Source organism: Pseudopipra pipra, chromosome 1 (assembly GCF_036250125.1).
Source record: "Pseudopipra pipra isolate bDixPip1 chromosome 1, bDixPip1.hap1, whole genome shotgun sequence".
NCBI classification, from domain to species: domain Eukaryota; kingdom Metazoa; phylum Chordata; class Aves; order Passeriformes; family Pipridae; genus Pseudopipra; species Pseudopipra pipra.
Window position 1 is genome coordinate 39,290,999 of NC_087549.1, and position 24,187 is coordinate 39,315,185.

Consider the following 24,187-nt stretch of genomic DNA (forward strand, 5'->3'; position numbering starts at 1 on the left):
GCATGATTTCCACTCCCAATTTGTTGAAGTCTCTACTGAACATACTAATCAATATCATTATTTCTGTGAAGCAATTATGAGCAACACACCATTAGCTATGTAACAATATTTTACATTCACTACAGAAATCTATCAAACTAGGGTCTTAAAGAAACTTGGCTTTACTGCAATGCCTCAGTGACACTGAGGTTTTCTGCTGTAAAAAAGTCTACTCTGACCCTCTGGTCATAATATACGAAGCAAGTAGCTGGTGGGAGCACTAGCGATAATTGATCTTGATTACTTCTATGTTTGTTTATTAAATCAGGTATTGGCAGGGATGGGACACCAAAACCCTGAGGAAAGGCGGTCATGAACTCTATGAGCACACACAAAAAAGTGGACGTTAAGAGCTTGGCAAAACTGGAATTTGTCACCTTTCCCACTCACATTATCAGCAAAACCAGTGTTAGCTTTGTTTGGGCTGGACCTGGAGCAGGCAGCATCTTTTTAGTATGCATCTGTACCACCCCAGCCCAACAAAGTCCTAGTCCTCATGCCAGGTCACCTATCACTGCTATGAGAACATCTGTGGTAGTGCCCCAAAAGATAATCTGCTTTGCAGGCAGACTCTTACTGTTCAGGTAAGGAACTGCAGCCTTTGTTCAGGTGGAGAGAAAACTGATGACCTCAAAGAGCTTTAGTGACAGCAAATTTAAGGTTTAATCTGCATCACAGAAGGATTCTGTGCCAGGAGCTGTGGGAAGGGGTGACTATGGCATCATCCCCCAGCTTCCTACAGTGCCTGGGGCTCTAAACTATTCACTAACACCTGCCTTGGCTGAACTGAGCCCGACTCTGGGTGTAGACCCAGTGCTTGCTGTGTCACAGTATTGCTTGCCATATCATATGAATGAACTATGGTCTGCTGAATGAACTTAGGACTGCTACCTAAAAGTGAATTCAAGAAGATAGATAAGCAATGAAATTCTTGCTTAGATCTAGAACATCTGACATAAAATTCAGATTTTTTGCAACTAACATTCAGCTCATCTATGTGTTGTCAAATTTCTTTTCTAATACTAATGAGATGTACCAGTAAGTTTTCTTGGTTCATTTTAGATGTCTTTTATTGTAACAAAAGGATTTCTGTAATACGATTTACTCTGTTTTTTTCTAACAGCTGCAAAAGAAAATACACCTTCAAAACAAATATTACTAATATTCTAATTCAGAGGTTATTGAATAAGAGAATCTTTTACACCTGAAATGCAAGCAAGATGTGCCTCATTAATAAAATACACTATAATGGCTGCATTTGCCTTGTTAACTTTCCTCTTAGCCCTGCTTGAGAATTCTCTTCATGGATTATTGATGCCACAGAGCATCATGATTCATTTCATATCAGTGCACACTAGGAACAAAAATGCATAAAACATAGACCCTGCTCTTGCAGTGCTGCTCTGTTTCGTCACATCACCAAAGTAGCTGCCCAGATGCACTGAACTCCATGGTCTAAAAACCTTTCATACCATGGCAGGAAGTGAGTTTCTCTGCAGTTTCAGCTTCTGTTAAAAATCAAATGTGAAGCAAGCAGTAGCAATGTTCTTCTCTACATCTTAGAATAGAATCCTCAAAAAAATTTAGTGTTTCAGGTATCTATCTTGGAGCTGATTACTATTATTTTAACAGAGAAGTATCTTGGACACCCAGGTTGTCCTCAGATTCTTGCACAAGATTAATCAGGCCAAGCTGTGATATGAACTTACAACAGACAATAACGAAGTTGAGCCTACCATTTCTGACCAGATCTCTAGGTCTAAAGATGAACAACTTTTTGAACAAGCCTACAACATGCAGTTTTCTCCTTCCTCTGCTTTTGCAGTAATTCCCTGCAGCATATACTGGAAACAACTTGTTTGGGCTACAGAAGTATGACACTATTAAAAGAAAGATTATATCTCAGGCGGTTACTGTTGCAGGGGAGACCCAGGAAGAGACTGAGAACAGCAGTAGCTCCATCTCTTGCTCATCTCCATACAGCCCATTAAATAGGAAGGCATAGAGTGGAGGCTGAAGCTTTCTAACCACTTCCATGGTGCAGTGCATAAAATGTGAGCACAATTCTGCCATGTTGTTTTCATCTATTGTGTCAGCACAGCTGATGCCCAAACTGCACACTTAAACACTAACTTGATAGCCTAAAAAGAGAAAGTCTTTATAAAATGCATAAAATTGCACATAACTGTAATGAAGAAATTGCACTTGCAGTGATAAACAATATGAGAAATTGGTAGCAAGTTTTCTCAGTGTAAAAGGAACTCTTCAGAACTGGAGGAGATTCAGCTGCCCACTCCATAGGTGACAAAGATTCTCTGCACGGGTCATATAGGAACACAGCCAAGTGCTTCGGGCTTGTTTTTTGTTCCTAGAGTTTTCTTAGTCATCCCACAGTATCAGCTCCAAAATGTTCACGAAGAAGATATCAACGTGGAAGCCCAGAAAGTACTTACGGACATACTAAAAAGAAAATACTATAAAAGATACGCTTTCCTATCTTCACATTGCAGTAACAGTATTATCTCTATATTCCCATGTCTCACAGAATCACAGAAGGGTTCAGGTTGGAAGGGGCCTCTGGAAGGTACCAGGGCCTAACACACCCAATCAAGCTGGTTGTCCAGGACTGTGTCAAGTTGGCTTTTGATTCTCTTCAAGGATGGAGACACCACAGCCTCTCTGGGCAACCTATGCCAGTGCTTGGTCACTCAATGAAAAAGGGTTTCCTGATGTTCAAAGGGAGCCTCCTGTGTTTCAGTTTGTGCCCTTTGCTTCTGGTCTTGTCACTGGGCACCACTGAGAAGAGCCTGGCTCCATCCTCTCTGCATACCTCCTTCAGCTATTTACATACATTGATAAGATCCCCAAGCCTTTTCAAGGCTGAATAGTCTCAGGTCTCTCAGCCTTTCCTCAAGAGAGAGGTGCTCCAGTCCTTTCATAATCTTTGTGACCCTTTGCCACAAAGGTCTAGTAGCTCTACATCTTTCTTTACGAGGAAGCACAGTTCCTCTGAGTAGGACACTGTTCCCTCTGAAACCACAATTCTAAGTACCCCTTATCAAGAAGAAATTTATTTAGTAATTAAACCATGGGATAGTATTGCTCTTTAATTCACACTACAGCTGAAAAATAATTTTGCTGTATGTGAGGTGGTAGCATAACAACCAGCTCTCTAGTCAGGACAGCGTAACAACTAGGCTGTTTCTCAGTACCTTTACATACCTCCCAATGTCCCTGGTTGATCATTACAATACACAGTGTTTGCTGACACCCTGCACGACACAGCTGACCTAATATTCGCTTTCCAGTTTGAACTTCCTTGGTTCTAGTATTAACCATGCTCCTGATTTGAGTAGACTTGTGCCATGCAAATCATCTTCTTTTGCTTCAGAAAGGAAGCAGAGAAGAGGAAACACAGTGATCGCTTTTACAGTACATTAATTTTTCTCACAGTGCAGCATTTCAGACACAGGGGTTAGGCCCAATTTAGATGTTAAAATAATGACACAAACAAGAGGAAACATCTTGAACCAGAAACACCCTTTTAAAGTTTTATTCCTTTGTGCAGAATTAGTCACTTCCCAAAATGATCTATGTCTTCAAGTAGTTGATTACCTCCTACCAAAAAGTCTTCCACAGTATTTCAGTGTCAGTTGAACATTTCTGGTCCTGATTTATTAAACAGAAATAACTGCACAATGACTGACACTTGTCCTGACTAATATCTAAACTGTCATTCATGTATATCATAGCTAGAGGGTTTCTTAAGCCTTTTCTCATGAAGGCAGATAAAAGCCTGAATTCGGCTATATTATTCTATAGTGATGTGTTGCCTGCATTTTTATATGATTTATACCAAAAGATTACACCTATGACTGAACTAGAGCTTTCTGAATGACGTTGTAGTTGTGTGTATAATTTGCTACTCAAACAGCACCAATCTGTGCTTTGCTTTTCTAAATGAGAGCATCTCTTCAAAGCAGTGACATTCCTGCCAGACTGACCCACTCTTATGGGTCATCAGAGACCCTTTCATAGCTTTGTGTCTTCTAGCAAGCTTTGGGATACACTCTTAAGTTGCTCAGAAATACCTTACCTATAGAATCTTACACCTTAATAATAATCATTATCACCTCCATCTGATCTATTACTATTATAACTGTAACAATTTTATTCCAATTTAAATATAACATCCAAAAAAGAGATTCAAGGAAAGGTTAATGACTGAGAATGGTTTGGCCTTAAAAAACATCCTAATGAAGACTTAGGGAGGAAGGTATAGTTTACCCCAAACAAGAAGGTAACTGGTAAAAAGGGTGTAAGTAATGAATAGCACACAGAACATGCAATACAGAAGCCAAAAGAATACTCAGATGTCAGAAGAGGCAGCATTTCAAAAGCAAGATGATTAAACCATTTTCACTATGCCCATGTGACACTGGACATAGGCCCTTGCCAAAGGAAGTCATCAAGGCTGAGAAAACATTGCTTGTAAGCCAACAAAGATAATTATTTAGGTGATAATAATTAATGCTATCATTTTTTGCTGTGTATATATTAACATTTACAACTTGTAAGTCTTATGACAGTTTTATTATTGGGAACTTGCATGATAATTCAAGGTAGAGGGTGTTCAATCTCTAGTCTTCTTACTATGTAAGTCACCTACTTTCTAAGCAGACACTGGCAGACAATACGCTTGGGTCAAGTCTGCTCTCTTTTTTCACCCAGTCTGGCAGCCCCATGCACTACATTACAGCATCCTCTTTATGAAGATACAATGAAATCTCAATAGGCAATTCACTAAAAGACATTGTTTCTTTTTATTTCATGTTCTTTAACACTTTATGATTTGAAGCAAAGTTCTGAGAGACCCATCAATTTTGAGACTTGGGAGCCACATCTTACTATAACCTTCTATTTCCCCCACAAAACCCTACCAAAAAAACCTTATTGTCTTTAACCTTCTAAATTACAGTGCTCACTCACTAGTTTTTCCCTTTAAAAGACTCCAAAAGGATTTATTCCACTTATTTGTCAGGTATCTACCCTCTTTTACAAACCCTCTCTCCTCACAAGAAGACATATTCTGGACCTAATTTGGCTGGTTTACAAGTAAATCGGACCAGGTTCATGTCCACTACATTTTTGAATGACTCCGAAATGACACTTCTTTCAGAGTTTAATACTTATTTCAAAAGAATAAACTTACCCATCCAGACTTCTCCAAACTGACCAGCTCCAAGTTTCTTCACTAATTTAATCGATTCCCGTGGAATTTCCCACGCATCTTTATCCCATGGTTTTTGAGGCTTGGGACTAATACAAGCTTTTTCCAGCTTTCTACATAAACCATCTGATTGCTCTGGTTTTCAAAGAAAAAAAAAAAGAAAATACAAAATACGTTACACTTCTGTGAGTCATGACTTGAGACAAACATCTCTTAATTATAGGTGTGCACTACCTCAAATAATGCCAAAATAATTGGATGCTGTGATTAGAATGTAGCCTTCCTGGTGCTTTCACATAATTTTAAGTGCCTCTGATCTGAAATTTGGTTTTCAGAGACAAATTTAATAAAGAAATATCACATGCATCTGGTTACTGGCAGATTATTAAGGGGTTTTAGTACAATTGGTACCAAATAAATGCAATATCAGATCTGATTACTAACAGTATGTTGATTAAGATCCACACTGGAGTCAGGCTTGGGACCTGTATTCTGAATTTGTCATTAAATTTTCTTGCAACATGGTTTCAGACAGATGTGCATGCAAGCCTAAGTAGGTCAACCTTATTTTTTCTCCAGACACTGACCAGCTATAACTTTTATATAAATGTTGAATAATTCTCAGGTTTTCCAACTGAGCCAAAGAACTAGCACACATATCTAACAACTCTGAAAAATTTCATGGCCAAGTCCTCAGAATGGTTTTGAAAAATAACTATGTAATTTTATGTCCTATTTTTTTTTCTTTTCTGTCTCTCCAATTACAAGACCAAAAAAACCTGTATTTTGGAGCTATCCACTAGGAGATCATGCAGAATTAAAAGCCAGTTTTGCAGTAAAACATAGGTAGAAACTTGTCCCTCTCCTCTCCCCCCTCTTTTTTTAAATAAATGTATACATTCTGTGTGGGTGTAATTTTCTTTCTTTGAAGTCTATGGAATTTTACTTCCTTCAAAATGTCATTAAAAATGATTAAAAAAATACATTTATAGGAAAAATAAAAACGATTTCACACTCAACACTAGGTACAAAATGACATTCACAAGTCTATATGTATTTCTGCTAATTCTCAATAAGAATTTACTCTTAAATATAGAATTAATTTACTTAAATTGAAGGCAATTCTTACTACAGCTTCACATCATTATAACTTTGATGAGATGTTTTATAAAGCTAGTCTTTATTTCACAATGGTATGCCACAGGACAAACAGCATTAGGTCTGATTATGATAACAACATTACTTGGGTTCCAATCAGTTTTACTTTATCTTCGATAACATGCATGCCTGAGTTATTTAGGAAAAATAAAAAAAAAAAGATGAAAAGCTTTGAAACAAAAGAAGAAAGCATTTATTTTCCATCCCAGGAAATAATGGCTGCATTCTATTGAGTAATTCATTAATTGTTTTAACTTACTTTGATAATGTTTGATCATATCATTGATGCTGGGAAAAGTTATTCTTGGAGAGATGTAAAATCCTCCATTGTCTAGACTCCTGATTTTGTAGTGCTTAATAACATCACCATGCTGTGGATCATAGTCTCTTATGGAGAGAGAATAGCTGCCTGGGGATAAAGAAGAAATTATCATTAACAGATAGAAAAGTCTACAGTGCCTACACATATACAATTGAGCTTAACAAAATCACCATTTTGTCTGTTTTCCTTTTTACTCCCTTATTTCCTCAAAAAGCATTTTGCAATCAACAGGAGGAGGTTAGCCCATAGCCGGTCCTGAACCGGTCACCAAAATGCTTACAGTGACACTTTCTTTTTCAATCTTACTCAACAAACTCAGGAGTTCCATATTCCAGGCAGCTCCACATTCAATGCCCAGTTTTGCGGAAAGTCCCCCAGCTTGGCTGGGAAATCAAGACCGGGGCTGTCACACTACTCAGACAGAAGCTGAAAATCAGAGATCAGCATTTCAAAAAAGGAACACCCTGGTTGTTGTGGGCCAACTAACAAAAGGATAGTTCGGAGATGGCTTGAGGCATACAGGAGGAAGAGCATTATTTGTTAGTCCTAGGGAGTCTAACATCAGCTGGGATTTAAGCTGGGGCAGGAGAGCATCTACCCTTAGCTACAGCGCTCTTCCTTTCTTCTACTCGCACAATTCTTGTTCATTTTCAAAGGATAAGAAACCACTTCACCCCCTTATCTCTCCTCACACACAGATCCAGTGACAGTGTGGGTACTTTGCCTCACTCTAAGTAGAATTTAGGAGTCTTCCTTTGAAAACTTCATTTAGGAGTCTTCATCTGAAAGCAAAGAAACAATGATATAGGCCCATTACAGAGCTACACCTAATCAAGAACCTGCAGTATGGGGGCCAAAAAAGCTGCCCTGTGGAGTGGACAGACACATGATCTGCTGAAGGGCTTCATGCATCTTTCTCTGGAGGATGCAGTGTTACAGCATTCAGTTGGAACATCCAGTCAGACTGCTGTGAGAGTCCAGAGGCTGTGTTCTTTCCAAAGTCCCAGCTGAAGAGCCTGGAAAATTCACTAAGCTTTGCAGCACAAAGCGCTCTGCCTACACCACAAAACTTTACCTAAAAGCTTTTTGGACAGAATCACACTACACCGTAGAAGTGAAAACCCTCATTATGCAGTAACTATAATTTAAACTTGCAGCAGTGGATGCAGACTGGAAGACTATAGAATGCAGCAACCACTATTACAGTAAAGTCTTTCAATAAAGGAGTTATAAACATTAAGTCAAGAAAAGATGACACTTCATCCATTCCTGCTTCTTGTCACTGTAATCACACTTTTTTTTCCCCCTATCTCAGCTTTGGGTGTTATTCTCTTCTCTATTTTCCTGGTGATTTTCTCATCCTTCTCACTACTACAGAACTGCAGAAAATTCACACAATAGGACACACTGTGACTTCTCCACATCCAGCGCCACTTGATGCCATTTTTTGTGAAGACTGACTGTGTGTTTTTAACTCTATATCAATTCCAAAGTAACCCACCCCAAAGCCTACCTTTTAATGTTTCACTTTCTCTGATAAGGAAAGCTCCAGGACCATTTCCAGGAGCCAGGAGTAATCTTTCAGCATCTTTTCGGGTTATGTCTTTGAAGAACCATCTGAAAAGTATTTCAAAGAGTTACAACCGTTTCTCTCCCCATCCACAAAGGATACACCACCAGGGTGAAGAAGTTAGCCAGTATTTAGAGCCTGGGAGAACTTACTCTTCTGTTTCCAGGGTGTTTACTTTAGCCACATAGTTACTGGGAATGAAGCCTTCTTTCCTTGTCGTGAGAGATTTTGCTCTCCACCATTCTCCCAGCCTGAAAAACAGAAACAGTAGTAGTATTCACAATGAAAAATAAGATATTTTGTTATTTAGGTTATAGTGTGTTGAGAGCTCTGCCCGTGCTGGAGAGAGAAGCATAATCTTTCCTGTAAACTCAAGCTGTCTGAGAAGCCATTGGCTCCACTGGATCAGTGTTGGTCGCTGTTACTGTGGGCAGCTGTCAAGTCAGAGAACTACAGACCCATAGAACAGTCTGGGATGGAGGGGACCTTTAAGATCCTCTGGTTGCAACTCCCCTGAAATGGGCAGGGACACCTTCCACTACAGCAGGTTGCTCAAAGTCCCATTCAACTTGGCACAACTCCACATGCATTTGTATTATCATATATAAGGAAGCTCACTTACCATTCATAGACCTATGTTATGAGTAGGATAGCAAGACATTATAGAGGGAATTAGGTAAACCCAAAGAAAATCTACAATACAACCAGTACTGTCACACTTACTCCTCAATAACTTTCAATTTTTCTCCTTTTTTGAAGGACAAGTCCTCTTCATGAATGCCATCATAGGGATACAAAGCTACTACAATGACTCCATGCTCCTCTGTGTCTAGAAAAGTAGAAAGACAAAGGAACGTTCACATCATTTTGCAGGCTGACATGGGCATAGCATGCAGTTGTAAGATTTCTATAAAAACGTACCTTCACTGACAAACCTCTGTCCCGGTAATAGATGTGCTTCTGGATTTGCCTACAACAAAATATGTCTTTAATTAAGCAGTTTTAGATCTTTATGATGATCTTAAATTAAATAGTATTCACTTACTTTGGTATCGATACATGTCTTACATTAAGAGGAAATGCTCCAGTATTTCCCCACCATTCTTCAAAAGCAAATTACAATATAAAAGTATAGTAAGTCACCACTAGATTTTAAATTGAGCAGCTCAGACCTCATGAAGATGGGCCACAAGCTGTGGGGATGAAGTTCACAGCTTTGAGACTTCTGCTGAAGAGGCTTTAGGTAGGGCACTTTAACAAGACAGTTATTACCACGTAGCTGTCATGCTAGAGAACTACAAGCATGGTTATGTCACTGGAAGTGTGCAAGAAAAAAAAAGGGTAATCAAAAAAAAAATAATGGTAGTTTGTATTGTGTGTACATTGACTGAGAGCATGCTGAGTTCACTGTGTCAGCTGGTGAGAGAGGAGAGAAGGGTGCCATTCACACCTGAAGAGACTATGGTCCCTTAACAAGGGCAGTCTGGAGACACAGTTTCCTCAGCACGGTAGAGAAGGTGGGGAAAAATAGGTACCAGTCAATCTGAAAATTAGCAAACCCACTTGGTATCCAGTGGTATTCCCCATCCCAGCACCCTTCTTTTCCAATACCAGCACACATGAAGGTACCCTTATCCTGTTCCTCCCACAGCACAGCTCTGCTCCCTTCACTACTGCACCCTCTCCTCCCATCCTTACCTACACACCTCACGCAGGGTCAAGTAGTGGCCTCCAGCGAGTAAAAGGAAAGTTAACCAGAGGTGGTAAAGAATTGCCCTTGATTACTTCAGCCTCTAAGTATAATAATCAGCACCTGGATCGCACAGCTATTAAAATCCCAGCACTGATGCTTAAAATGGTTCTAAACTACTACAGTTTTTTTACATTCATCTAGCAGTCTTCTACAGTCATAGTTATATCTATATCAAACATTGCCAAGGATTACTGTTTTCATGCAGAAAATACGACAAACATAAAGTAGCAAATCATCAAGTTTTAATTTTTATTTCCCTAAGTACTTATTCATCGAGGGTGAACTGCACAACTCCAAAAGCCCAATTGTGGATTAATGATCATTTGAATTTTTCCATGTACATGTTTTGGATTGAAATTTAAGTTATGCCAGTCATGCTTTGATCTTGCTACAGGAATTCTCCCCTGAGACTATCTACTTACTGGCCTTTGCTGTTTATTGGACGTTGGATCCCTCACATAAATAGTTCGTTCAGTTTTACGTACTGGTTGATTCTTCAAATCTAGCCCATCTCCATGCAGATTCTCTTTCCTTTTTGATTTTATACATCCCATATTTCCTGTTGGAATAAAAAAGGTATTAAACAAAATCATTATGCCATAAACCAAGCCCTTTCCCATGAAATCATTTGGGCTACATAGCAAAAATATGCTTCCTTCTCATACACAATAGTTCATGGGAAGAACAACTGAAGGTTAGGCACACATGCTGAAAGCTCTTTTCAGTTGCAAAGAAAAGCAATTACTTCTTGTCTCAATCCACATATGAAGTAAATAGTTATTTACCATTTCCGCATTTTCAATTTTATTGTATTTTCTCTCCAATCTACCCTCCCCTGACAAAACCCATTGTATCTTTCTGATACTTCTCTGAGCTCTGGAATAGATATAACAAAAACGCAATTACTGTAGTGGCAACTTTTATCAGTATGTTTTAAAGAAAAGACTGCTTTGGAAAACATAGGAAGAAATTCCAATCCAAATTATGAACACTGCAGCTGGATCTAGCAATGCTTGTATCTCCCCTCTTCATTTTGCAGATGCCAGTCTAGCAGGGAGCTCTGTTTGTTTCAAATCCCCACTCTCACATGAAGCTGATGACTTGTGCAGTCCCAGCTCCATGGCAGACAAACTGATATTGTGACGTTGAGTAATGAATCTCCTTGTTCACACGCGCCAGTTACAGCAGTCTGAAATAGTCGATGTGTATATCAGTGATGGCAAATCACAAGTATTTCTTTTCCAATACAATTTAGAAGGATAATCCTTCTCTCAGGATCTGCATCCATGCTAAATCAGACGAGATACAGCTGTTAGCATCTGCATGACTGGAAACCGATTCCTGATCCCATGATGTAATTACATAGTACTTCAGCAAGCATATATACAACATTATTTCTACATTCCTCCCTTAGAGGAGAGTAATTATACTTACTCTTCAAAGAATCCACTACGAATGCTTTTCAAACCTCTTCTTCCTTCCTCTCTCCCTCCTTTCAGGTCACTGCTCTAATGCTAGGTTCACAGTCACATTTTCCCTTGCAGGCACACAGTCATACTCCCCCTTGCCCTAATTAATCTTTAAAGCCAGTTCTTTGAAGAACAACATAAAACTTAAAATAAGAGCTCAGTGCAAATATGGGCTCAAGTAAACAAACAGTGACTAAAACACAGCTGGAGAAGCTAAAGCAGATTGTAACACCCTATACTTCATCTCACTTTTACCTTCATCTCTCAGATAAAAATACAGAAAAACAGGTAAAGTACTAGTATAGGTACCCACTTGCAGATACAACTGTTTCAATGGGATGGTGCCTTACACATCCTTCAAGTAGGAACATTAACCAGATAGGTGTGAGTTCTTATTAAGACTTGTGCTTTTGTAACAATATTGATGATAATCACAATCCTAACTGACTATACCAATAAACCAAGGCAACAAGCAGTCCCACATGGCAAGTCTCAACTTCCCATATCACCTTTATTCAATCTCCCATCCTTCAATTGAGGAAGCACCATATAATGATAGATGCACTGACATATCCACAGAATGTTTTCTTCTAAACATGAGAGGAAGGTACTTCCTTTCCTACCATTTCTGCAAATTATCTGTCACCTATTGCCCACAAACCCTGGATTTGGTGGATAAGGTTTCAGCAGTGATACAGTGAACTGTGATATTGATTTAAAAGCACCATTAGAACCCACTGCGCCCCTTCTCGTCTTCACTTGAAATAAAAATAAAAGGAATCCTACAGAAAATCAATAGGCACTGACCAGGCAGAGAATACAGTTTCCTCTTCTTGACTGTAGCATTTCAGTGTTACCATACTTATCTAAAGACACTGAGGGGCATCTTCAGCCAGAATCTTCCCTTAGAAGCAAGTATCTTTAATGCTTAATTTTAGTTTGTGAAAACACCCATTGGGAGAGTTTTCCAAATTCTCAGCTCCACATGGGTTGTTTTGAAATACTGAGAAGGATTTTTTATTTATTTATAACTGTAAGTATATTGATGACTCTTGTTCTGTTGTTAATGGTTCATAGGAAATTTCTGTACACCCAGAGGCAGACTGGTGTTTGCAAACTCACCCTAGACATCAGGAAGCCCAGTGTTTAATTACCTGCTGTATCTGCAAGATCAGGTATTTATCCACCTAAAGGCTAACCTTTTTGCTCTTGAATAGTTCTGCTTCTACAGAGCAAACAGCTAAAGCAGAGGACATAAGGTAATTTGATCTAAGCTGTCAGCCAAAAAGCCCTTTCCCTATTCCTGTAAGAAAGCTGAACATATCTTTAAAGACTGCATTGTGCTCAGTGCTGGTGTAGACCCAGAGAGGAGCATTTTTACTCACATTTTTTTTCTGCAGCTTAAAGCACACAAACTTAAGACTGCTGTGAGGCTGTGCTGATAAGCTCAAGGTTATCATTTGTTCATGAGAGTAACAACAACAGATCTGTCATGCCTATGTGCAGGTGCTTCATAAGCACACAGAAGTCTACTTGATGTCACGTGAAATCACGCAAATACATTATGTGAGATAACATGTGTGATGGCTTCCAACAAAGAGAGGATCCTGAGCCTCATCATGAAGCACTGTTTTTAATGGCTTCTTTTCCTCATAGAGATGAAACTCCACAGTCCTCAGAGAATTCAGCTAGTTCTTCATTAGCAAACAGCCCCAACAGTTAATGCTGAAGCCCATAGCTGGTTCAATGGGGCCTACTGTACCCTTTACTATAGTACAGTCCCAAGGACTGAACATTAAGTAGGAGTGAGTTGATATCAAGGGTTTACCTAAAGGTAACCTCCTAAAGCAGTCCTGTTCTAAACAAGTATAGGCAGGCAATGGAGACAAAGCACAAACAAGAGTTGAAAAATAGTTTCTAAGCAGTCAAAACTGGATCAATGAGGACACGTTCTTTTGATAGTGTGAAACGGAACACTTTTGAACTCTTCAAAGGCCACAGGATTTTATATTTCTGTACGTGCTAGACCTTTGTAAAGCTATGCGCACCGGGTTCCAGACTGCACATCCAAAATTCTGTTAGATTAGTCCTACACCCAAAGCAAATGTAACTGTAATGGTTTCAAAAGCTTCTGTTCAGTGATTGCCCAGTTCACCTGCAGTGACAGATGTATTTGTTTCCAGCACAGTATGATACATTTTTATACTGAAATCTGATCTGGGCCTTTTCCAGGTTTTTGAGAGTGGTATCAATGTAAAGATTCACAGGGCTACTATGAAGAGCAGACACTGATGGGAGAGTTTCAGTCAACACCCACTGTAACTATTCAAAATTCAGAATATTATATCATTGCCAAAGTTATCTTTCTAAACATTCTACCCTAGCAAATTACCCATACAAAAAAAGAAACCCTGAAATATAAAATCTGTTTGCAGTGTACATCTATCTTAGCTTATACAGTAGTCATAAGAAAAATCTGAAGGGGGGGAGTACATTCATGCATAAATAAAATATTTCACTTGGTGTAAAATGTTCATTTGCATAGCGCTCTGTTGCCATATCACAAGGAGCATCAAGGAAGTGTTTTGTGCAGATATATAAAGAGACAGACAATACAGTAAGCAAAGAGCAATACAGACAGCACAGCATCATCATAAATGAAAGTACGTTATTGTTCGTCAGAGACAAAAATAATTTAGACAACAGAGAAAACGCTGTCAGTCCCTACTCAGACGTTTCCCATTCCAACACTTTTGCAATACAGGAGACACTACTTTTCATCCCTGCTTTTCATTTATTGCCCTGTCCACACAACTAGACATGAAAGATAACCACTGAATTAAAAGAAACTCTACTTAACACAGCTGCTAATCTTTATAAACAGATATCTAAAAAAGTAACAGCTTCTCTTCTAACAAAGAGCATACTGTGTTTCATGGCTAAAAGGTAAAGACAAGTACTTGGGTCAACAGCTGCAGCATGGCAACAAGTATCTAAGTTGAGGTACACTTCAAAAAGCCCCAGGGGTATCCATAAGCACCATCATACAGAGCCTCTGCAGCAGGTTGTTCCACAGACATCGATTTTGATGTCTATGAGACATTTACCTTGAATTTTCCCTCTGAATGCCCTATTTCATCTTGCTACAGCTACACACGAGTCATATTTCCAAAATGGATCACAGGGAGCAGAAGTCAGAAGTGAAACATTTTTCCAGGGTTAAAAGCTGCTGTCTGTCTCCAGAATATTATTGTTTTACCAGCCTTTTTCTACATTAGCACCATGTAATGTGTCTAAAGCCACAATACTTTCTACTGCAAGTGGTCAAGGTTCATGTGACCATCCCCTGTCCATCCACCATCAGCAGCATTTGAGGTTTCATTTCCTCCAGGCAGTTACCCTTTACATCATCTACAAAGGTGATCTCATTTTTTGTTTTGTTTATGGTCACAATCATTCTCTTCCTTGTGATTCTGTTACATATATAGTATATGTGTTGTACATTAGAAATAATTTCCCAAAAATCCACCTGACATGTCTGGCCTTTTCCTGATTGAAATCATGTCTTCATTAAAATGATTCTCAAATCCTCACAGATTATACTTCGGCTTTTCCAATAATAAGGTAACTTTTAAAATAATTAGAACTACAACACTGAGTATACAAGGAACTCTATTTATCAAATAAACATCTGTTCAAAAGGTGAATAATCATGTATCTAAACATGAATTCTCTGCATGGCTTAGGCTTTTATCGGCTATATACATGTGTATTTTAACAGGTACATAGATTTGTATTCAACTGAATATGAAGACTAAACTCTTCATTTAAACCACAAATTTCTTATGCACAAGAACAAGAAAAAAATTAATCAAGACCCCCAACTTACTCTGAGTCTTGAATGTTGCTCTATATTTAAACTTCTGAACCAAAGAACAGGAAGCAATCGTTTACACCTATATATATAAAAAACTGTTAACACACATGGAGCTTTAAAGCAGTTTAGAGAGCAAAGGTGTAAATAGTTTTATTTTTAACACTTTTTTCAAAAATTGAAAATTATATATGTGCTCTCCTTTGTTTTAGGTGTTTCATTCTGTCCTTTAATGCCAGTTAGTTTTCTGCTACTTCACAAGTTATAAAGTCAGAGGTAACATAGTGATGCCTTCATCAGATCTAAAAAACTGAGCATATGAAACTGAGCATATGAAACTTCTCTGCATTTCCCTCAAGGTCAAAGCAGAAGTGTCTCAAAGTCAGAGTGATCAACTTAGATTAAAACTGCTTGGGAGGAAGAATCATAAGCCCACTTTGCTCAGGGACACAAAAACCCGCTTTCTCAGAAGCCCATCCAACTTTCTACATCACTTAATCAACTGCTCAAGTTTACTATTCCATGAAAAAAATGGGAAAAATCTTAAATTTAAAGAATTCATTTATCTTCCCTGTTACTGCTGACCTCCACTTTATATTGATCTTCTTCCACACCATCTGTGGCACCCAAGTGTTGCACGATCTTCTATACCTCTGTTACTGGACTATGAGAAGGACTATCTCTGAGTGGCCTGTGAAACCTGGGTTCATTTTTGACCTATCATCACATGGCAAAGCAACTGCCAAGTTGCCAACAGAGGAGTTTAACTTGAGGTGGTAGAGCTCAGAAAAGGCTGATCAGTACTGCTCTACACATATTTGCGCCAGTGAAGATTTGGTACTAGACCAGAGTGAGAATAAGAGCGACAAAAATAAATTATCTGTGGTTGGCAGTAAAGTGAAAGAACCAAAATGGAGAGTAACTGAACTGAAGTAGATTCCTATTCCTATTGCATGTCTCAAAAATTATTAGTTTTGCCTCTGTTCAGTTTTATTCTTTTACCTGCAATTCACCACATATATATATATAAAATATGTGTGTATATATATATTTATTTAATAATACAATACAGTATTATCTATAGGTACACATTTAAATTTTACTGTAAGACCTGATTGTCTGGTAACTTTCATCTAACTAGACTCATGCAAATACAGAAATCCCGGGTCAGCTTTCATTTTGGGCTTGTTTCACTTCCCACATCTTGTTTTGGCACTTGAGACCAGCTAGGGGAACTTAAGCAGTTTGTTCTTCCCTTGCCTTTCTGCTAAATGGTTATCTGCGTCTCATTCAATCCTTGCCTTGTGTATTTTAATATCTTTTTAAATTTAGCTAATTTTCTATAGGTCTGGATCATATCATCTCTATGTCTCCCAAAGAGAATTTAGCCCTTACATGATACACATGGCATACACAGACACACACACACAGAGACATGGGCACAAATCACCATGTGCTCCCTGCAATGCATATAAAAAGGAGCATGGATAACCTGAATCTACTCAGTGTTTAACTAGGACAGACTTGTCCTGTGTGGACTGTCATTGCTCCTGTGATGTGAGGAGCACTAGCCCAGGTGACAGCATTTTTAAAAAAGGAATAATAATGAGGAATTCTTTTAACTGCTTCAATCTTTTTTTGTGGAAAAGGTGAGACAAAGCTAAAATAATATTTTGACATACATATCTATATAAACAGGCAAATAAGAGAAATAAATAGTGTAACCAACACTACTGTAGTGGAAAAGTCTGCAACAAGCATGTTACTGTAGAATTTCCTCAAACTTAGTCTCATTTAAGTCAAACACTGCAAAGGTGCATATCTATCAGAGCACGATCACATAGCTATCTAGTTTATGACCCATGATCAGAGCAAAGGGCCAAAAATTACTTTCTGGGAAAGGCAGACCTGTTCTGAGCAATGCAATCACATCATACAAGCTCAGAAGCGAGTTTACCACGCTCCGTTTTTACTGAGGTTAATGGGTGATGGTGCAGAAGAACAAAATATTATTGCTGAAAGGTTTCAGAACCTCATTCCACTTGGCTTAGAAGCTGTCTCATCATTCCCAGTCTTAAGCACATTTTGGGGACAACAACGGCATTTAGCCCTTCATCCTCTTGGGAGATTGAGAAGAAGTCACATCTTTTTCAGCCTCTTCTCTAGGCTTTAAAGACCAAACCCTCTCAGTCTTTTCCACTTCCACTGATTATTCTAGCAGCCCTTCTCTACATCTGTTCCACTTTGAACTCATTCCTCTAAGAACAAGAGGCTGGAGTTGGCCAGGTGTTCCAAGATGACTTTCAGCAATGCCTTGAAGCAAATAGTATTATTACTTCTTCCACCTACAGAAATACATTACCAAGATGCATATATATTCCAGAAATTACTTTATTATTTTCACACTTTCATCACACTAGCCTTTTATAAACATTTCGTGATCCAATAAGACATCCAGGTTTGTCTCATTTTTCATAATGGCGAACTGTTGTCACAGCAGACTTTCATATCTCCAGTGGCATTACCTTACACTCTTGATATTAAATTTCTCCCCATTATTTTGCCAGACTATTTGTTCTGCATAATATTCTCAGCCATCTGTGTGTTTCTAATGCCTCTTAATATCACAAGGGGACCCTTATTTTTTCATTGCAAATGAAAGTATTTTAGAAAAGTCTCAGTGTAATGCTAATGTAACAGGCAACAGACAGTGGTCCTGCCAAGAGTTTGGGGAAGTGCAGCAGACAGGAACCACAACCCTGTTGAGCTCCTTTCACAATTTCTTCCTTAGCAATTGTGACCAAGACAAATTCTACTTTGGCCATGCTATCTCAGATTAATTTTTATGCTTTCCTATAGCAGTCACAGAAAGTATCATCCTATCACCTTCATGCTCCCAAACACTCGCACTCCTACTACAGTTATAAATCCATCACATTTCTACTTCCTCTGCAACACTCAGTTTTAAGCCCTGCACCAGTATTTCTTCTTCTCCTCTTCAGAGCCCTGATTCACATTAATGCACAAATATCTCAGTCCAATTAAACCAATCTGGGTTAGCAGACATCTTTCTTGAATCAATTACCAAGCTGACTACTGTTCTCATTGAAATTCTCATCACCACGTCCTCCACCCTTCAGTGACCTGTTTTCCTTTCCAACATTTGCCTTCATATTGAAATCCGGGGTTAGGACTCTGCAACATTCATAATTCAAGTCCATTTCCTAATTTAAATACTTCTAAAATAAGAATTCAAGTTACAACAGGGCAAAAAGGTGTGCTGCCATACAACGATAGTGGAAGTGGACTGTGCATTAGAATCATAGAATGGTTTGGGTTGGAAAGGACCTTAAAGATCATCTAGTTCCAAGCCCCCTGCTGTAAGCAAGGATACCTTCCACAAGACCAGGTTACTTGGAGCCCTGTCCAACCTGGACTAGAACACTTCCAGGGATGGGGCATCCACAGCTTCACTGGGCAACCCGGTCCAGTGCCTCACCACTCTCACAGTAAAGAATTTCTTCCTAATATCTAATCTAAACCTACTCTCTTTCAGTTTGAATCCATTTCCCCTTGTCCTGTTACTACATGCTCTTGTAAAAAGTCCCTCTCCAGCTCTCTTGCAGGCTCCCTTTAGATAATGGAAGGCTGCTCCAAGGTCTCCCCGGAGCCTTCTCTTCTCTAGGCTGAACAACCCCACCTCAGCCTGTCTTCACAGGAGAGGTCATTCAGCAGAAATCCCCCAACAGTTGACATAAGAACAGTTGACAGAAGAACATAAGGAAACTTTTGGTCAGATAAGATATCTGGATTTGCAGTACTCATGCTGTATTGATGTGTTTCTGGGATAGGCAGAGCCATTCTGAGCAGCACAATTGGATCACAATGAAAATCTTTTCTCCTATACTGTACCTTTTTGTTTTATTTTGTTTTTACTTACTAGACCAGGTTCTTTAGTGATGCAAGAACCAACATTAATTGGCATATTACTATACTAAACTGCAAATAACTGACTTAAGTTATCATATCTCAAACTTTGAAGTGTGAAGTGATCCAATACAGCTCTATAGAAATGAGGTGTGGTCAGGGGAGGTTTACAGATTACGTACTTCTCTGCACAGCCTTTGTAACAGGAGTGCTTTGGTAAAACTTACTGTATCAGTCAAAGTAAACATTTTTCTGTATTCAAGTGACACTAATCCACTTTCCAACCTTTGCCTGTCTTGCCTTCAAGTGTCCAGGGAGAGGATAAGTTTATTCTGTGCTCAGATAAATGATACACAATATTTGTTGGAACTCATAAATGATAGCATAACACATATAATAAATATCAACATAGTTGATGACACGAAAGGTAGCTCTAACAGGGATGGGGAGTTTGACCAAGAAAGCAGCATCCTCTACTTTCTGAAAATCCATTACAGTTTTGTCTAGATTAGTTAAAAGCTTGGTTTCATGAAGGAATAATGGCAGTGGTTAAAAAAAAAAAGGTATAATAATGTGAAAATGCTTTCAGAAGGATGAAAACAAAATTCTGAAACAAAACACTACACTGACATGAAACCAAATTTGTACAAATTACTGATTCTTGTTTATTCGATTTAAGAAAAAAAAAACCAAAACACAAGAAAGTTAGTTCACACAAGACTGTAATTTTGTTAACATTGTATAATAGACTTTATATATTATAAAAATGTTTCAGATTCATGTAGTCAGTATTTTTGGCATTAATTTTAAAACAAGACTTACATTAAACTAACATCTGTTTTCTGACCTTATAATACTCTCTTCATTTTATTACAATCATTTGCCTCAACTGCATCCTCCAGAATTTTGAATCAATATCAACAATGAATTAATTCACTTTGCCAGCCCTCAGGCAACCACATCTTCCATTTCCTCAGCTTTTTTCCACTGCACTATATCTTTTGAAGATAGGGGAAAAGGTCAAATAACATCTTAGTTTGACCTAACAGAATAAATACCTCTATCAAATTCTTGGAAAGGATCATATGACATGGAACAGAAAAACTGTACCAATATGTTAACCAACTTAAAGTGAAGGTTCCCAAAATACTTTAAAGACTTAAAAGTGTCATGCAAACTATAAGTAAAAATGTCATTTTCTTGACTCGTAAAAGCACTCAGTAATGACAAACAGCAGCTCCATATAATCAAATATGCATTTCCAAAAGAGAATTTGGCCAAACCACTACACTGAAGAGGATCAACATTTTTCCTAACTATTAGGAAGTGTGTCACTCCAGCTAGCAAACCCCAAGGACTATGTCTACATTCCAAGCCGAGTGTATCTATGACTCACATAAATTTTTTTTCAGATTTAAAATGATCATTTTGGCCAATAATGGCAGTGTGCTAAAGTTGCAGTAGTCTAGTATTTGCCCTGAGCTTTACGTATGTTCATGTCTACCACTAGGATGAGGATCCTTCTCCCTTTTTAACAACTAGAGCAGTAACTGTGGCATAGGAAAACGAGAAACTACCCTTAAATCAACAGGGGGTTGGAGTGAGGTCCAGGAGTAGCCCAAAGGTCTTCATTCTCATAACAAATGATGTGACAGAAGGATAGGACAAGCTTCACGCTGTTTCTTTGGAGAATGCAGATCTCGGAACTATCCTTCTTCACTCCCAGCGGTACTTACCTAGTTCTCTGCCCTCCCCTTCTTCACACACAAACACTTTGCCTCCCAAAACAAGGTGTAGTTGAGAGGAGTGCAACAAGGGCTTCTACATCAGTCCAAAAGGCCTGGTTCATTACCCATGGTGGGTTTACTCAGGTGTTGATTTCAGTACACTGATCAATGTACTTGAAACCAAAGGCACAGCCACACAAACAAAGTACCCTAAGGAACAAGTGGTCCTGCATGTGCAGTACCCCATGTCTGCATTTACCACGTGACATATGAAAGAGAAACAAGAGCTTCTCCTTGTTTACACTGGGACTCAGAAGACAACAAGGGACAAAGCGAGCAACTTGCTAACGTACAGTGAGTTTGGGGAATCATCACCAGGCTGTTCTACAACTAGCTCTTCAGCTGAAATTTGTTACTCTGTCTGCCCTCTCCAGAAGGTGCAAAGGAAGGTATATTTGCAGGTAGCAGCTGATACTTGAAACCTTTGTCTCATTCAAGCAAGGGAGCATAATGCTCAACATCCACATGTCTGGACAAATGTACTGACAGGACATTTGTTGAGTGAATATTAATAGCTACTATGACTAAAGGGAGAGGATGGTTATTTATGAATGCGGCCTTCAACTAGTTAAAGATGCTGCTGGCAATAAAGAGTATTTTGCAGATGTGTTCTCTTGCTTTGAGGTATGCCTGTAATTCAAACCCACTGCTATACTGTAAACAGAATGCAAAGATCATGAAGACCTTGAAATTATCACAACATAGAATCATAGAACTGTTAAGGTTGGAAAAGACCTCTGACATCATTGAGTCCAAACCATGTCCCCAAGTGCCACATTTAGAGGTATTTTGAATGCCTCCAGGGATGGAGAGTCTAACATTGCCCTAGGCAGCCTGTTCTAACACCTGACTACTTTTTCAGTTAGGAAATTTTTCCTAATATCCAATCTAAGTCTCCCCTGGCACAACTTGAGCCAATTTCCTCTTGTTGTTTGGAAGAAGAGACCCACTCCTACTTCATACAACCTCCTTTTCAGTAGTTACAGAGAGTGATAAGGTCTCCCCTGAGCCTCCTTTCTCCAGACTAAACAACCCCAGCTCCCTATGCCACTCTTCATCAGATTTATGCTCCAATCCCTTCACCAGCTTTGTTGCCCTTCTCTGGACACACTCCAGCACCTCAATGTCTTTCCTGTAAGTGAGGGGCCCAGAACTGAACACAGGACTTGAGGTGCAGCCTCACTGGTGTCATGTACAGTGGGATGATCACTTCTCTGGTCCTGCTGGCCACACTGTTTCGGATACAAGTCAGGATGCCATTGGCCTTCTTAGTCACGTGAGCACAGTGCTGGCTCACGGTCAGCAGTTGTCGCCCAGCAGCCCCAGGTCCTTTTCTGCCAGACAGTGCTCCAGCCACATTGCCCCCACCCTGTAGTGCTGCGTGGGGTTGTTGTGACCCAAGGGCAGCACCCGGCATTTGGTCTTGTTGAATCTCATACAACTGGCCTCAACCCATCGATCCAGTCTGTCCAAATCCCTCAACTAGCCAATGAAAACATGATGGATGGCAGCAAATGCACAGCCAGCAAGCCCTGATGAAGGTTTTGAGGGTGGCCTCATAGAAAGTATAACACTTCTCCTTTGGTTTCATCTTCTGTTTTCAGTGTGTTTAATAAAAGAGAGAAATGGGGACCAGAACATTAATGTATTTTAGGTTTTGGGTTTTTTTTCAAATTCCGGTAACTAGGTAACCAGGGAATAAATCAATTATTATAAACCTACCTGGTTTTATGCATTCTACAATTTGCTTTCAATATGGATTACGTCAGTTATGACTAAATCAGTGCAGAATGACTTCTGTGTCAATGGATCCTACCTATGGCTCCTAATAGCCTAGTCCTTTTGTAACTCATATTACTTTGCACCGTGCTGCATTTATCATCCCGCTCCATCGGTCAGAGAGCTTCTTCAGCTGCTGTCACCTCCATTTTTGAATGCTGATATCTACTCATGACCAAACTTGCAAATAAAACATAGCATTCATTATGTCTTGAGCATGTCTAAAGCACTGACATTCACAAAAGAAAAAAAGAATTTTTTTTCACTATTTTAAACACCAATATACACTTACTTCTCCAGTAGACTGTATTGTATTTCATTAGCCATACAGCACTAGATATACACAGAAGAACCCTCCTGAAACACAGGACATTATACTGGGGTATGTAACACGGACTCAAGAATGAATTCCATGCTCAGATGAAAATTTGGGGTTAAATCCTTCATGCTGACATGAGCTAACACTCAGAGCTCACTTCCTCCTGGAAGTTGGCAAACCTAGGACAAGTTTTCTTAAGTCACAAGAGGAAGTTGCCACAGTTCTTGAAAAAAAAAATAAATCAGACAGTGTCAAATCTGGTGCCAGTAAATTACACTAGTAGAAATGAAATTCTGTGCCATTTAATCTTTACAGGGATACTAGAACAACATTCAGCACTAACTGTGTAAGTATCCTTGGGAGGAATCACCTTGTCTTATTCTCACTGATCTTAAGTAGCAGAACCTCCCTTAACTTCAAGGGTGCAAGAACATCCTCCAGGTTCTGGCTCTTCACAAAAGTCTATTCCTAACTTGTTTATTTTACTTAATTTTAAATTCTGTGTTAATTATATTCCTTCCTAAACCAGGAATGTACCAGTTGATTTCTGGCCCAGCTTAGCAAACTGTTTCAAGCAACTGTTGCAATTTGGTATACATGCAGAGGCACCAAAGGATATCATCTGAACCAACAGTTTGCTGCAAACATGATAAATAGAACTAAACAAGTATATAATAAGCAATTTTTGAATGTTTTTAGTTGAAGCCCTTCACATTGTTTTTTTTTTTAAACAGATACAGGTACACTTCACTTAAGTCTACCAAACATATCCAAAGGGACAGCAAAATTTCATCAATTCAGGTCTGAAAGTCACAATCATACTCTAACTAAAGTCTGGTAAACTACATGTTCAAGCTGGGGTGACAGTAAGAGTGTAAAAAGAAATATGTCATTGCAGGAAATATGTCACTGAATGAACATGAATAAGAATTCACATCCAATTTTCTAAGCATGTTTTTC

At 38.9% G+C, this 24,187-nt stretch overlaps 1 protein-coding gene across 4 annotated transcripts in view; it reads right to left on the reverse strand.

Annotated features, from left to right (window-relative positions):
- The window catches only part of LYN (LYN proto-oncogene, Src family tyrosine kinase), a 51,750-nt gene that overhangs the window by 19,187 nt on the left and 8,376 nt on the right, over nt 1–24,187 (reverse strand). For 3 of the 4 annotated variants that reach the window (XM_064652914.1, XM_064652906.1, XM_064652891.1), the window contains exons 2-8: nt 10,495–10,631; nt 9,241–9,289; nt 9,043–9,148; nt 8,472–8,570; nt 8,263–8,366; nt 6,687–6,836; nt 5,252–5,404 (exon numbers count right to left, since the gene is read on the reverse strand). In XM_064652914.1, coding sequence (XP_064508984.1) covers nt 5,252–5,404; nt 6,687–6,836; nt 8,263–8,366; nt 8,472–8,570; nt 9,043–9,148; nt 9,241–9,289; nt 10,495–10,626 — 793 coding nt within the window. In that variant the 5' untranslated portion in view covers nt 10,627–10,631. The remainder of the gene's footprint in view (nt 1–5,251; nt 5,405–6,686; nt 6,837–8,262; nt 8,367–8,471; nt 8,571–9,042; nt 9,149–9,240; nt 9,290–10,494; nt 10,632–24,187) is intronic. The other variant, XM_064652898.1, reaches the window with a different exon arrangement.